At 47.5% G+C, this 14,904-nt stretch overlaps 1 protein-coding gene across 4 annotated transcripts in view; it reads right to left on the bottom strand.

The window, feature by feature from the left end:
* Positions 1-1,182: 1,182 nt before the first annotated feature.
* TMEM214 (transmembrane protein 214) overlaps positions 1,183-14,904 on the bottom strand; it is a 239,828-nt gene continuing 226,106 nt past the window's right edge. For all 4 annotated transcript variants that reach the window (XM_029596290.1, XM_029596291.1, XM_029596293.1 and 1 more), the window contains one exon: positions 1,183-3,569. In XM_029596290.1, coding sequence (XP_029452150.1) covers positions 3,443-3,569 — 127 coding nt within the window. In that variant the 3' untranslated portion in view covers positions 1,183-3,442. The remainder of the gene's footprint in view (positions 3,570-14,904) is intronic.

The following is a 14,904-nucleotide window of genomic DNA, read 5'->3' as shown; positions in this document are numbered from 1 at the left end:
CTTAATGAATTTGCATGTAGTTGAGATAGTATGCATGCAAATTTCATATTTAAAGCATTTATTTTCTGCTCTCATATGAGTAGTTTTTGAGGCAAATTAGAAATAAACATACAAAGGCAATACATAGAACAAAAAATAAAACTGATAAAAACATTAAAAAATACCTACAAAAAAATAATCTGAGAATATTAAATCAGCATATTCATTAGGGATATTCTGAAAACTTCTTGGTTGGTGGCCCTTAACTGATTTGCCTACCCTCGGGCTAAAAGGTATTGGACATACTTCAGTGGGGACAGCAGCACGACAACAAAGCTTCTCGCCCTAATGGCCAGTCCTCCTGTCATCTTCAACACCTCATTCATTTCTTTTGGGAAAATTGCCAACTTGGCTCCCCTCCCATGCTCGCTCCCTAAATCGTTTACCAACTTTCAAAAATATTAAAGTCTGCTGCCACTACTCCCTCTGAAAGGACCCAGCTAGAGATAAAATCTGGTGGAGCTAGGTCCAACCATTGCAAAGTTATAAGGAGGGGAAACACAAGAACTGCAACACACGCTGAGGTAGATCTTAAATAAGTACGCCTGATTTTATAAGATACGTGCGAGCCGCGTGTATCTTATAAAATCCAGGGTTGGCGCGTGCAAGGCTGTGCAAAAATTGGCAGCCTGTGCATGGCGAGCAGCGCAGCCTGCCTCCGTTCCCTCCGAGGCCGCTCCGATTTCGGAGCGGCCTCTGAGGGAACTTTCCTTCCGTGTTCCCCCACCTTCCCCTATCTACCCCACCCCCAGCCCTACCTAAATCCCCCCCTACCTTTTGTTGTGCAAGTTACGCCTGCTTGAAGCAGGCGGAACTTGCGCGCACCGCCTCGGCATCCCCTGGCACAGGACGCCCTCCCGGCCCCACCCCCGAACCATTGCCACGCCCCCCGGACACGCCCCCTTTACGAAGCCCCGGGACTTACGCGCGTCCCCGGCGGCCTATGCAAAATAGGCGCACCGGCGCGCGAGTGCCCTGCACGTGTAAATCCAGCAGGATTTACGCGTGCAGGGCTTTTAAAATCCAGCCCACAGCCTTTAGTACCATCTGATAAGCCTCTTTTCATATAGAATCAAGGATAAACATTATAGTATATTGTGGTTCAAATGTGTTTTTATTTCTTTTCTTTGTGGTCATGTACAACAGACTAAACTTGCTCACAATTTGTGGCCTTTTTTTTTTTTTTTTTACTGTATGTTAATGTGAACAGTTGCATCTATATATCTAACAAATTAAACAGTGAGGGGGTTATTTCATATGATCCCCTGACCAGGAATGGCACTGCAATTACAAAACAGCAGCAATTATAGAAAAATAGAAAACATATTGCAAAGAATGCAAGAGAAGTCAGTTACTGAGAGCATGCACAGCCTAGTAACAGAAAACCCTCTCAGCTAAAACTGATATTTTGGACAAAGGTTTAATGCTTCTATACAGTACATAGTGAAGCCCAGCAAGATTTTTGTAAATAAACTGCAACATAAGACAAATTATTCCATTATTCTTCAGTGGTTTCCACTTTGTTTTTTTCTCTCAGGATTAAAAAAGAAATACATTTCATCATTGTACAGAAAAAAAGTAGAAGTGTAGACAATGACAGCAAGATTTTAGGACTTATTTCCTGAAATTCTGGAAAACTCAAAGGCAAAATGTATGCTGCAGAGAGGGATGACAAACTGAATGAAGGTAGGAAAGGAATCTTCTCCTGGTCAGCAGAAACTGGTAACAGTGAAAGTAGGAGGAGGAGTAAGGATGCTGAATTGAAAGAGCAATTGACAACCATTCTCAAAACACTTTTGCTCTGCCTTCTCAGCTTGTTGGTTTTTGTAATCAAACTGACGCATTTATGGCAAAATGAGGTCATGTTCAGACATACTTGATGGGCATTTCATTCCAATATGTTTTACTTAAAAGGTTCTTGGGGCAGCAAACTTTTTTTTTTGTTTTAAACACTCAGTCCCTTAGTGTGCCCTTAACGTATTTCCAGTGTTTTCACAATTAGAATAAAATAAACCCCAATACCTTTCATGATTATATATGAAACAGTCACCATGTTTTTCATCTTACATCATTAGTGGGGGGGGGGAGAAAAAGATCTCCTATCACACTCCAATTACAAGAAGCACATTAAGCCCTTGACTGCATTCTCTTGTGTACATACCTTGTTCAGGGCTAAATACGCAGCTATGCAGCTTTGTGTGGAATTAAAGCTGCACTTCCTCTGCTGCCATTAAGTCTCTCTCCTCCTATATAGCACTAGAATTAGGTTAGTCTGCATAAAACTCATGTCATGGTTAGTGCTTCTGAAATTTAATACTGTTTTGGGTGCTCTGTGCAGGGAGGGGTGCCCGAGTTAGCAGCTATTTTATTGGGCATTAGTGGAGGTGGTCAGTGCCAAGCAACCTTCAGATTTTTTTCATATTCCCTTCACAAGAACAGAAAGCTGGATGAATAATACATTTCTCTGTGGGCTTTTAGGGCTTCAGGAAATCCATTCAAAAAAATTCAGACACTGTTTGCAATTAAATTTAAGGAACAAACTTTACATAGCAGGTAAGGACAGTTCATGATTTACCATATCTTAAAAAAGTTACAATTTCTACATTAAAGAAACATTTTAACTAATTTGGCTATGACTGTTTAGAAACTGGGCACGTTAAAATCTTTGTACTTTTAGTGCACAGTGAATGAGATGAGCGAATGTATACAACTGCTTGTCAACTAAAAGAATGCCATGAGTCAGGTGTGGATCAAGAACTATGAAGCTGACAGACTTCAGATGAATGTGATTCATTAAGAAATGTGATTCATTTTAAGAAGAAGGAAAGTAGAAATACAAAATATTGCTTGGAAAAAAAAAAAAAGCTCATGTAAAATCTGACAAACACTTTAAAAATATCTAAAAAAAGCACAGGAAAAGAAAAGTGAGAATATCACCTAAACTGGCATAGCTTAGTCTACAGATGTATTTGTGGATCTGTCCAGCACTGAATGCAGTAGAGCGAGGCCAGTTGCAAACATTTGACAGGGACAAACACAAACCACATGATAAACACACTTACCTGCATACATACAGAGTACATATATGTACACATTTATGTATCACTTTTGGATTACTACGGAGGCACAGTCAGCAATTAATTGATCAGATTCAGGGATGAAAAAAAGTATAAAAAGTTTATACAATGTAAGTAACCTTATTCTTTCCTGGTCGATCATGGTTTTTGTAAGTAAAGACTTCAGGTTTGCATCATCAATATCTCTCCATTTCCTGTTCATTATCTTTCAATTTGCAGTCACTGTAAGCTGAATTGAAAATGAACTGTTGGTATGTTTCTAAGTCCCACAACATAAGGAAATTAATCCAGTCAGTCTTCTCTTGTTAGCCAGAAAGCCACTGTTCTTAGTGTCTGGATATCATGGCCAGGGCCCAGTTCTTAACAGCCAATGTTGTGTTTTGTAGATATATCCAAGAAGCATGAGTAATACTGGCTAAATGTCTTTTCATGCAGTCCCATGACACCTCGCCACTAAAAGCAATAAAAGAGGCCAGTCAGAATTACGAGGGGATGAGAATGGATACATCAGATAAAGTGATTCCAATATTAGTTGTACCACATACACACATTTACTTACACTGTAAATACAGAAATAGCATGAATATTTGTATCCTAAAGTCTTGTAGCATGCATGTCTGGCTCCACACTTACTAAATGAAAGATAAATGGATATTAAGACTCAAGATTGCTGCAAGAGCAGGAGCAGAGACTTCTTGACTAAAATATTCAAAAGCTTGCCAGAAAGGTGTTGTGGATAAGGACACAGGCCATGGGAGATACCATCTGTCATAGTTGTTAATGTGCATCAGATTTCTGTGCCTCTTATGTGCTAAAACATAATACCAACATAAATCAGTATTCCTCTGATCATAATAGCATGGCTGAACCAATCAGTCACTGAACACACCGATTTATATAAAGATGAAGGAGCAGATTCCAATCTGGTAGGGTTTAGTCAGACTCCTTATTTGATCAAAGATCTTATCTTTTTTCATTCTAAAATTTAGCTCATTTCAGTGGTGGAATAGTGGAGAGGTTGCAGTACAGAACCCAGGGAAAGCTGAGTTGCTTACCTGTAACAGGTTTTCTCTTATGTTAGCAGGATGTTAGTCCTCACACATGGGTGACATCAGATGAAGCCCGACACGGAAAACTTCTGTCCAAGTTTCTAGAACACTAGGCACACTGAGCATTCCCAGAATGCCGCTCGCTATCCACGTATCCACAGGGAGTCCCCCTTCTGTCTCGAAACAGAATTATGAAAAAATAAAACATAGTAGAAACCCAACTCCGCGGGGAGGCAGCTGGGTTTTAGGCAAGCAACTCTTTCTCTTAGGACAAGCAGGATGGTAGTCTTCACACATGGGTGAATACCAAGCTGCAGACTACTCCCGAACTCATAGATCCACAGACACTGAACCTGTCACCAACAGGTGCAATAACTGCGGTGGGGTGAGAAAAACCCCTAGGGAGACAACCTGCCCCAAAAAACTGGGTACTAGGCAGGTAGAGTAGGGTTGTTTTTCACTGAAAGAGGTTCTGCAGGACAGCCTGACCAAAGTTGCTGTCCCTACGGCTATCTCTATCTAAACAGTAATGGGATGCGAACGTGTGGAGAGAACTCCACATTGCAGCCTTGCAGATGTCTGCCACAGGAACTGCATGGGCTACTGAAGCTACCATGGCAAGGACGAAATGAGCCTTGACGTGGACTCCAAGCTGAAGGCCCGCCTGGTATAGCAGAAGGAAATGCAATCCGCCAGCCAGTTGCATAATGTTGAGATTACTTACCTGATAATTTCGTTTGCCTTAGTGTAGACAGATGGACTCAGAACAAGTGGGTATAGTGTGCTCGTGCTAGCAGTTGGAGACGGATCTGACGTCAGCATGGGTACATATACCCCCACAGGAAATGAGGCAATTCAGTAATCTTCCTTGCAAAAGCTGTTATGGATATATGTGTACTAACGATCAATGAAATAGTGAAACAGGATTCCCCTGACCGATTGATAGTAGCTGGAGACCGCCAGCATTCCCAACTGGAAGGCGTCGACACCTGGCAAAGGGGACGCTCTTATGTAAGAAAATGACATGGCCTACCTGGAATCAGTGAAACCCATGTATACCGGCAACCGGGCGGGATGCTGAGTCCATCTGTCTACACTAAGGAAAACGAGATTATCAGGTAAGTAATCTCAACATTTCCTAGCGTGTAGCCAGATGGACTCAGAACAAGTGGGATGTACAAAAGCTACTCCCGGACTGGGTGGGAGGCTGCCTGAGGACCGCGTAGGACTGCCCTCGCAAATGCTGTGTCCTCCCTGGCCTGGACATCCAGACGGTAGAACCTGGAGAAGGTATGGAGGGAGGACCATGTCGCCGCTTTACATATTTCTGCAGGCGACAGCATCCTAGATTCTGCCCAAGATGCTGCTTGGGCTCTGGTAGAATGAGCCTTGACTTGTAGAGGTGGTGACTTACCGGCCTCTACGTAGGCCGCTCTGATAACTTCTTTAATCCAGCGGGCGATGGTGGGCCGAGAGGCCGCTTCTCCTTGTTTCTTCCCGCTGTGCAGGACGAACAGATGGTCCGTCTTTCGTACGGCTTCTGTCATTTCCAGATATCTGGGCAGCAATCTGCCGATGTCGAGATGGCGTAGCAAACGCCCTTCTTCTGATTTCTTCAGACCCGCCGTGGTTGGCAAGGATATGGTCTGGTTGAGGTGAAATTGTGAGACTACCTTAGGCAAGAAGGATGGAACCGTGTGAAGATGGATAGCCTCTGGAGTGATTCTATGAAAGGGATCACGGCAGGACAGCGCTTGTAGCTCCGAGATGCGACGTGCTGAACACACAGCCAGCAAGAACACCATCTTCAAAGTTAGAGAACGGAGAGACAGGCCCGAAGGGGTCTGAAGGTGGATCCACGAGGAAATCCAAAACTATGTTGAGGTTCCACAGGGGCACTGGCCACTTCAGTGGCGGACGAATGTGCTTGACTCCTTTCAGGAAGCGGGAAACATCTGGGTGCATGGCAATAGTCTTGCCATCCCTCCGGGGACCGTAGCAAGACAGCGCAGCCACCTGGACCTTGATGGAGCTGAGGGAGAGACCCTGCTGAAGCCCATCCTGCAGGAAATCCATAACAATGGGGATTGTGGTCGCATGTGGATTGGTGCCATGAGTGTCGCACCAGGCTTCAAATACTCTCCAGATCCTTACGTAGGTGAGGGATGTGGAGAACTTGCGAGCTCGGAGGAGTGTATCTATCACTGGCTCCAAGTAACCTCTTTTCTTCAGCCTAGCCCTCTCAATGGCCAGACCGTAAGAGAGAATTGAGCCGGATCCTCGTGGAGGATGGGACCCTGACGTAGCAGGTCCCTGAAAGGAGGCAGGGGAAGGGGCTCCCCTGCCAGTAGTCTTCTCATGTCTGCGTACCAGGGTCTTCTTGGCCAGTCTGGTGCCACTAGAAGAACTAGGCCCCGGTGCTTCTGAATCTTGTGGATAAGGGTGCCCAGCAGGGGCCACGGAGGAAAAGCATATAGCAGGGTCCCTGGAGGCCATGGCTGAACCAGGGCGTCGATCCCGTGAGAGAACTGATCTCGCTTGCGGCTGAAGTATCTGGGTACTTGAGCATTGGACCTGTCCACTAGTAAGTCCATGTCCGGAATCCCTCAGTGATCCACAATCATCTGGAAGGCTGTGGGCGACAGCTGCCATTCCCCCGGATTCAGGCTTTCTCTGCTGAGGAAGTCTGCCGTGGTGTTGTCCCTCCCGGCAATGTGGACGGCGGAGATGTCCTGAAGATTCGCCTCTGCCCAAGCCATCAGCGGGGCTATCTCTAGGGACACCTGTCGGCTTCTGGTTCCGCCCTGACGGTTGATGTATGCCTCCGTGGTGGCGTTGTCTGACATCACTCTGACTGCCCGGTTCCGCAGTCTGTGAGCAAATTGCAGGCAGGCTAACCGGACTGCCCGTGCTTCTAGACTGTTGATGTTCCACCCTGCTTCTTCTCTGTTTCACCGAACTTGGGCAGTGAGTTCTTCGCAGTGTGCTCCCCATCCGCTCAGGCTGGCATCTGTGGTGAGCAGAATCCACGTGGGGGAGGACATCTTCGACCCCCTGCTCATGTGGTTGGACTGCAACCACCACCGTAACTGGGTCCGCACTCTGGCTGGTAGAGGTAGATGCACGGAGTAATTCCGGAAGCGGGGGCTCCAGCGAGAGAGCAGGGACCTTTGTAGAGGTCTCATATGGGCCCTTGCCCAGGGTACCACTTCCAGGGTGGATGCCATGAGGCCGAGAACCTGCAGATAATCCCAAGCTATGGGCCGGCTGGCTCCCATCAAGGACCGTAGACGCGTCTGAAGTTTTAACCTTCTCTTGGCGGTGAGACTGACTTTGTCTGCCTGGGTGTCGAACTGGACTCCCAGGTATTCCAGTGATTGGGAAGGCTGTAGGCAACTCTTGCTTAGGTTGACTACCCATCCCAGGCTTTTCAGAAGGGCGATCACTCTGTTGGTTGCCCAATGGCTCTTCTCTCGTGATTTCGCCCTGATCAGCCAATCGTCTAGGTAGGGATGGACCAGGATTCCTTCCCGTCTGAGCGCCGCTGCTACCACTACGATCACCTTGGTGAAGGTCCACGGCAAAGCCCGGAATTGGAAGTGGCGTCCCAGAACCTTGAAGCGTAGGTAGCGCTGATGATCCGGATGGATCGGGATATGCAGGTAGGCTTCTGACAAGTCTAAGGCCGTGAGGAATTCTCCTGGCTGTACTGCGGTCTTGACTGAGTGCAGAGTTTCCATGTGAAACCTCGGGACCCTTAAGTATCGGTTGACTGACTTGAGGTCCAGTACGGGCCGGAAAGTGCCCTCTTTCTTGGGTACCATGAAATAAATGGAATAATGTCCAGAATCCATTTCCCATGCAGGTACTGGGATTATGGCTTTCAAGGACAGGAGCCTCGCCAGGGTAGCTTCCAACGCTGCCTTCTTATGGATTGGACACGGAGATTCCACAAACCTGTCCGGAGGGAGGTGACGGAAGTCCAGATAATAACCCCTCTCGGATGATGGCGAGGACCCACTGATCCGACGTAATCTCGACCCATCTGGGGTAGAAGAGGGTTAACCTGCCCCCTATGGCTCCGTCCCCCGGATGGATCGGCTGATTCTCATTGGGAGGCGCGGCCGGGCCCTGAACCCGAGCCGGCTCCCCTCTTATGCTGCTTGGTCCGAAAGGACTGGTTCCTGGCCTGAGGACAAGGTGCCTGGTAGCGACTCCTATAGGGAGTGAAGCGTTGGGAGCTTCTACCTCTGGAGGGCCTCGGAAAGGCGCGCTGGTTCCTTTTGAACCTGTCTTCCGGCAGTCGAGGTACTGGAGAGGCGCCCCATGTGCTGGCCAGTTTATCAAGGTCGCTGCCGAACAGGAGAGAACCCCTAAAGGGCATTCTGGTGAGGCGTGTCTTCGAAGGAGCATCGGCTGACCAATTCCGTATTCAGAGCTGCCTCCTGGCAGCTACAGAGGATGAGACCCCCTTGGCTGTCGTACGGACTAGGTCGGATGCGGCATCCGTGAGGAACGAGAGAGCTGACTCCATGTCCGCTGCCGGAGCATTGCTCCTGACCTGTGACAAACAGGAACGCGTCACCACTGTGCAGCAGGTTGCGATCCGCAAAGATAGAGCTGCCACCTCAAAGGTCTGTTTCAGGATGGCGTCCAGTCGCCGGTCATGAGGCTCCTTGAGGGCCACCCCCCCCCCCCAACTGGAATGGTAGTGCGCTTGACCACAGCGCTAACCAAGGCGTCCACCTGAGGGCACGCCAGCATCTCCTTGATTGCTGGGTCCAGGGGGTACATGCCCGTCAGGGCCCGACCCCCTTTGAATGAGGCCGCTGGTGCAGCCCATTCCAAATCTATCAGTTGCTGTGCTGCTTGCAAGAAGGGAAAATGGCGGGCTGTAGGACGAAGACCTTCCAGCAGAGGGTTCTGCGTAGATGGCACCGTAGTGCTGGGGCCTGAAATAGCCAACTCTGCCAGGCACTGAGATACCAGGTCAGAGAGATCTTCCTTGGGAAAGAACAGCCTCATGGTTCGATATGGCTCAATCCCCGAGGGAAGTTACCCCTCCTTGGGGGGTTCGGACTCGTCCTCCGAGACATCAGGGTCCGCCTGAACCGGACTGCCCGGAGGTGGGTGCCCACGATAAGGGCGCGAAGGTCCAGGGGCAGGATCAGCTGGAGCAGCAGCAGGGCCTGGACGGGAAGCTGATTGCATCTGTACAAAGGCATGGATCCCCTTAAAGAGATCCACCCAGGAAATGGAAGCGGTCTCTAGTCATCGGGGTACCAGGTCCCCCGGGATCCCAGGTTGTTCGAGACTGCCCGCTAGATCCGGGGTGGCCCCTGGGGAACTGTCAGCAAACCTCGGTTGAGACTGGTCCTGGCCCGAGGCTCCCACTGCCTCCTCACATTGGGCACAAAGGGAGTCTGGCTCCTCGCTGTGCGTGGCCCTAAGCTGGCATGCTGAGCAGAGGCCGAGAGCTTTCACGCCGGAATCAGGAGGCGCCGCCAGAGACGCCGGGGCGTTCGAGTGTTCCATTGCGGCTTGCGAATGCAGCGCTGAAGAATATGCGCTTAATACAATGTGCGCTCAATAATATGCGGCAGCAATATACGCTCAATACAAAATGCGCTCAATAATATGCGGCAGCAATATACGCTCAATGATATACAATATGCGCTCAATAATATGCGGTCAGCAATATACGCTCAATGATATACAATATGCGCTGAATAATATGCGGTCAGCAATATACGCTCAATGATATACAGGCGCCTATCATGGGCGCTCAATACATGAACAAGGCCGACAAAATGGCGACCTCCACGGCGTGCCGCATACAGGCAACGCCGACGATCCTCGTACCTCGGAGACCAAAAGTAAGAGATGTACACCTTACCTGATCCTCGGCGCTTCCCGGCTGGAACCCGGGCGGTCTCCGGCTGCGGGGGGAGAGGGGAAATACCTTCACCGCCGCGCTTGAGGAAATGCACCCGCTGCCTCCAGGTCCACGCCGAGACCGAGGCGCCTCTCAGCCCGGCCGAAGCCCTTCTCGCTTGGGAACTAGATCCCTGCCGCGATTCAGCCACCGGACCGAGGCCTAGACCTCCGAGGGATCGTGGAAATCACCCCAGGAAACTCAACTTGGGGAGGGACCCGAGGGTATCACCGCAGGAGTGCGGGGCTCGATGTTCCTGTAGATGTGTAGTAAGTAGAATATAGAAAGTAGAAAATAGAAAGTAGATTGGAAACACGCTCAGCGAGCGTGCAGGCTCTTCAAACTGCTTTGGAGACGGAAATTACTGAATTGCCTCACTTCCTGTTGGGGTATATGTACCCGTGTTGACGTCAGATACGTCTCCAACTGCTAGCACGAGCACACTATACCCACTTGTTCTGAGTCCATCTGGCTACACGCTAGGAAATGTGTGCTTGGTGACCGCAACTCCCAATCTGTTCTTATCAAAGGAGACGAAGAGTTGAGTGAACCGGTGGCCTGCTATTCGCTCCAGATAGAAAGCCAAGGCTCTCTTGCAGTCCCCTCTCTACAGAGCACGCTCACCTTGGTGAGAATGTGGCCTGGGGAAAAAGGTAGGCAGGACAATTGACTGGATGAGATGAAAATCAGTCACCACTGGGTATGAAGCACCACCCAGTCATGGAAAAATTTCATGTAAAGTGTATTTGTTACCAACGTCTGAAGCTCACTGACTCTGCATGCTGAAGTAACTGCAACCAAGAAGATAACTTTTTATGTCAGGTACTTCAACTTGTAGGAATGCAGTGGCTTGAAGGGATCTTACATGGGACGAGCCAGAATCACATTGAGATCCTAGGCCACAACAGGAGACCGCAGGGGAGGCTTCAGCTGAAGCCAACCTTGCATGAACTGGCTTACCACAAGGTGCATACAAATAGGAGAACCATCCACCGCATGGTGGTAGGCCCCGATCACACTGAGGTGCACTCTGACAGAGTTGCTTTTCAGATCAGCATCAGAAAGAGATAACAAGTAGTCCAACAACTTAGGAGTAGGACAAGAGAATGGATCCAAGCCATGACTCTCACACCAAATGGAAAACCTCTTCCACTACATAGTGTATGACTTCCAGGACCCGAGACACATCCTCAGAGAAGTCAAGGGGCCACAGGACTAACTTCTCAACATCCAGGCCATCAGAGATAGGATCCAGAGGTTGGGATGGCGCAGCCTGCCTCAACCCTGCATGATCAGTTCAGGGGGGGGGGGGGGGGGGGGAGTTCCCTAGACTAATTGGTTCTCTGACTGAGAAATCCCAAAGGATTGGGAAACAAACTTGTCTCGGCCACCAGGCAGGGCAGGGGCCATAAGAATCATGGTTTCCCCCTCATCCTGGCAGAACTTCAGGAATCTTCATCACCAGCAGAAGATACACATACAGAAGGCCCTTGCCCAAGTGGCATGCAAAGGCATGAGGCTGGTCTCCCGGTCCCCCTGTGCAGGGAGCAGAAATTGCTCACCTTGTTGTTGCAGGGGGAGGTGAAGAGATCCATGTTCGGTATCCCCCAGAGGCAGAAAAGGCAATTCACCACCACCTGATCCAGGGACCACTCGTGGGGGTGGAATGCTCGACTCAAGCATCCGCCACCATGTTCTCAGACCCCACTAGGTATACAGCCCAGAGCAGAATTCCCTAGGACTGGGCCCAGGACCAAATCTGGACAGCCTCCTGACAGAGGAGGAGCGATCCAGTACCTCCCTGCTTGTTGATGTACCACTTCACTACCTGGTTGTTGGTCTGGACCAGGACTGCTTGACTGGACAAGTGATCCTGAAACATCCAGAGTGCATATCTGATTGCTCGAAGCTCCAGGAAGTTGATCTGGCATACAGCCTCCTGGGCCAACCAGTGACCTTGTGCGCAGAGGTCGCCCACATGCGACCCTCAGCCCAGATTGGAAGCATCCGTAGTGAATACAACCTGGCATGAAAGGGAATCCCCCACTCCAGGTTGGGCAGAATTTCCTACCAAGGCAAAGAGACCTGGAGGGGCAGCATGACACGCACCCGCACGCTGAGGTCCTGGGAGGCCTGTTGCCATTGTGGCCACAGAGTCCACTGGGTTCTCCGCATGTGCAAGTGGGCCAAGGGGATAACATGGACAGAGGTGGCCACGTGACAACCGAAGCATAAGGTGGGCCGGCATCCAACGGCTGCAGCAGACCAAGCTCGCCAGAGACACTAGAGCAAGTGCTTTGTCATGAGGAAGAAAGGCCCGGCCCTATGACATATCCAGGCAGGCCCCAATAAAGTCCAACTGAGCCGATGGAAAAAGATGGGACTTCGGATGGTTGATGACAAACCTGAAGGATTCCAGCACCTCTATGGTCAAGTTAAGGGAAGGAAGTGCCCCTTCGCTGTGGCTGCCTTGACCAGTCAATTGTCCAAGTAGGGGAAGATGTGCACCCCTAGTCGACGAAGTGTACGCCCACTACGGCCAAGCACCTGGTGAAGACATGTGGGGCCGAGGCTAGGTCGAATGGCAACACCTTGTACTGGAAGTGATTATCGCCTACCAGGAATTATAGGTACTTCCTGTGACCGGGAAAGATTCCTATGTGGGCATAGGCGTCCTTTAAGTTGAGGGAGCAAAGCCAGTCCCCCTCTTTGGAGCAGGGGAATCAGGGTGCCCAGCAAGACCATCTTGAACTTTTCTCTTTGCAGATGTTTGTTCAAGGCCCTCAGGTCTAAAATGTGGCGTAACCCCCCCTGTTTTCTTTGGAATCAGGAACTATTTGGAATAGAATCCCAGTCCCTGCTGACTATGCGGAATGTGTTCTACCGCCCCCGACATTAACAGGGCGGAGAGCTCTGTCCAAAGAACCTCCTGACATGAAGAAAAAAAGTTTTTTTGGTAAGACTCAGGAAAAACAACTGAAAAACAAATACTGAAGATTTAATAAATAAAAGAATAAAGAAACTCCAAAAAATGGTGAAAAACAGGTGTTTAGCCAGAGAGAGAGTGCAAATGTTCTATTACTTCAGTGGAAGAAAATAACTTGTGTGGCTGAATTTGTTTTGCTTTTCCATGAAGAAATTATTTTTTTCAATCAGTATACAATCAAACTGTGGAATTTGTTGCTGGAGCAATAGTCAAGCATCAAGCCTAGCTGGGTTTACAAGGTATTGGGACAAATTCATGGAGGAAAAGTTCACAAATTCATGGAGGAAAAGTTCATAAATAATTATTAGCCAGGTAGACTTGGGAAAGTAAGCACTTATTCCTATAGTGAGCAACAAGAAATGGAGCTATCTTTTGGGACCAGCTGGGTACTGGATTGGCCAGTGCCAAAGATAGGTTGATGGGCTCAATGGACCTTTGGTCTGACCCAGCATGACATCTTACGATTTCTTTTACTTGAGGATCTAATAGAGGAGACAGAATGGTCTCTTCTGCACTTCTATGTGCTCACATTAGTGGCCTCTTGCAAGATCTAAATACTCTTAAGAGTTCAATTCCAGAGTGGAAGTTGCTCCATATGTCCATTAACTGAAAATAAAAGATTTTAATCCATTTAATAACGCATTTGCCATTCAACTTCATTTTTTGGCTAATTGCAGCTTAACCTGAACCATTTTTGTTGTGATTTAACCTGACAAATTACTGTATATTGAGAATCCCAAGAGGACTATTTGGACCTAAATGACTGATATGATAGTATATAAAAACAAAAGAATTTGATATTAACTACCCCCCACCCTCACCAAAACATAGGTTTCAGGATCTCAAGTTTTATTTGTTTTAGACCAAGCTGGTCTTCAGCAGCAGAGAAGGGGACTGAAATGCACTTTTTTCTAAGACTACAATAGTGCATTCTTTAGACTCATCATTTTTCCTGATGGTTGGAATAATGAGATTGAATTTAATGTAATTTTATGAATCCTGTAGCTCATGCAGTCTATTATTTTTTTTAAATAAATCTGCATGTTTGATGCTGTGGAACCAGTCTGACTTCTTTAGGACGCTCATTTTTTTATTTTTAAATATTAACACACTCCATTACATTGTATCCTTAATATTTGTGGTTTTCTGTGTGACTTGGGATCCCACTATATGACTGGTTCAATGAAAATCTCAGAGGAGATTTTTGCATTCTAATAGACGTCTATATGCTTTTTATTATGCAAGCAGTCCCTACTGTGGTAGAATGACATTAATGGCTGCTTATAAATAGTATGAAGTTTTCCTTTTATGGACATCACATCCTTAAGGTAGTTTACATGCACCCTCTAGTAATTGTCTTTTCCTCTATGTCAATATGCTGTCTTGAGATTAACAGCTGATGTGTTACAACTGATCTGCCTGCTGAGTATTTAAAAGATTCCCTTGGAGTGAACTGGTAAGACTCCTTTTGAGGCTTTAGTTAGTGCTGTGTAATTGTGTCTCTCTCTCTCCTAAATATATATATATTATATATAAATATATATATATTATATATATATTATATATAAATATATATATATATATATATATATATATTTAGTAATGTTATAGAAATTATAAATAGTAGAAATAAGTAACAGAGTTCTGCTCAGGTTAATAGTTTGTTTTGTTTATAGTTTGGGACCTTCATTTTCAGTTTTTATTTTATTTTTTCCTGGAAATTTCAATGTTATAGAAACATAGAAATGACGGCAGAAGAAGACCAAACAGCCCATCCAGTCTGCCCAGCAAGCTTCACACACTTTTTTCTCTCATACT

This window comes from Rhinatrema bivittatum, chromosome 3 (assembly GCF_901001135.1).
Source record: "Rhinatrema bivittatum chromosome 3, aRhiBiv1.1, whole genome shotgun sequence".
NCBI classification, from domain to species: Eukaryota; Metazoa; Chordata; class Amphibia; order Gymnophiona; family Rhinatrematidae; genus Rhinatrema; species Rhinatrema bivittatum.
The sequence above is the reverse complement of the archived record's forward strand: the minus strand, read 5'-3'. Positions and strand labels throughout refer to the sequence as shown.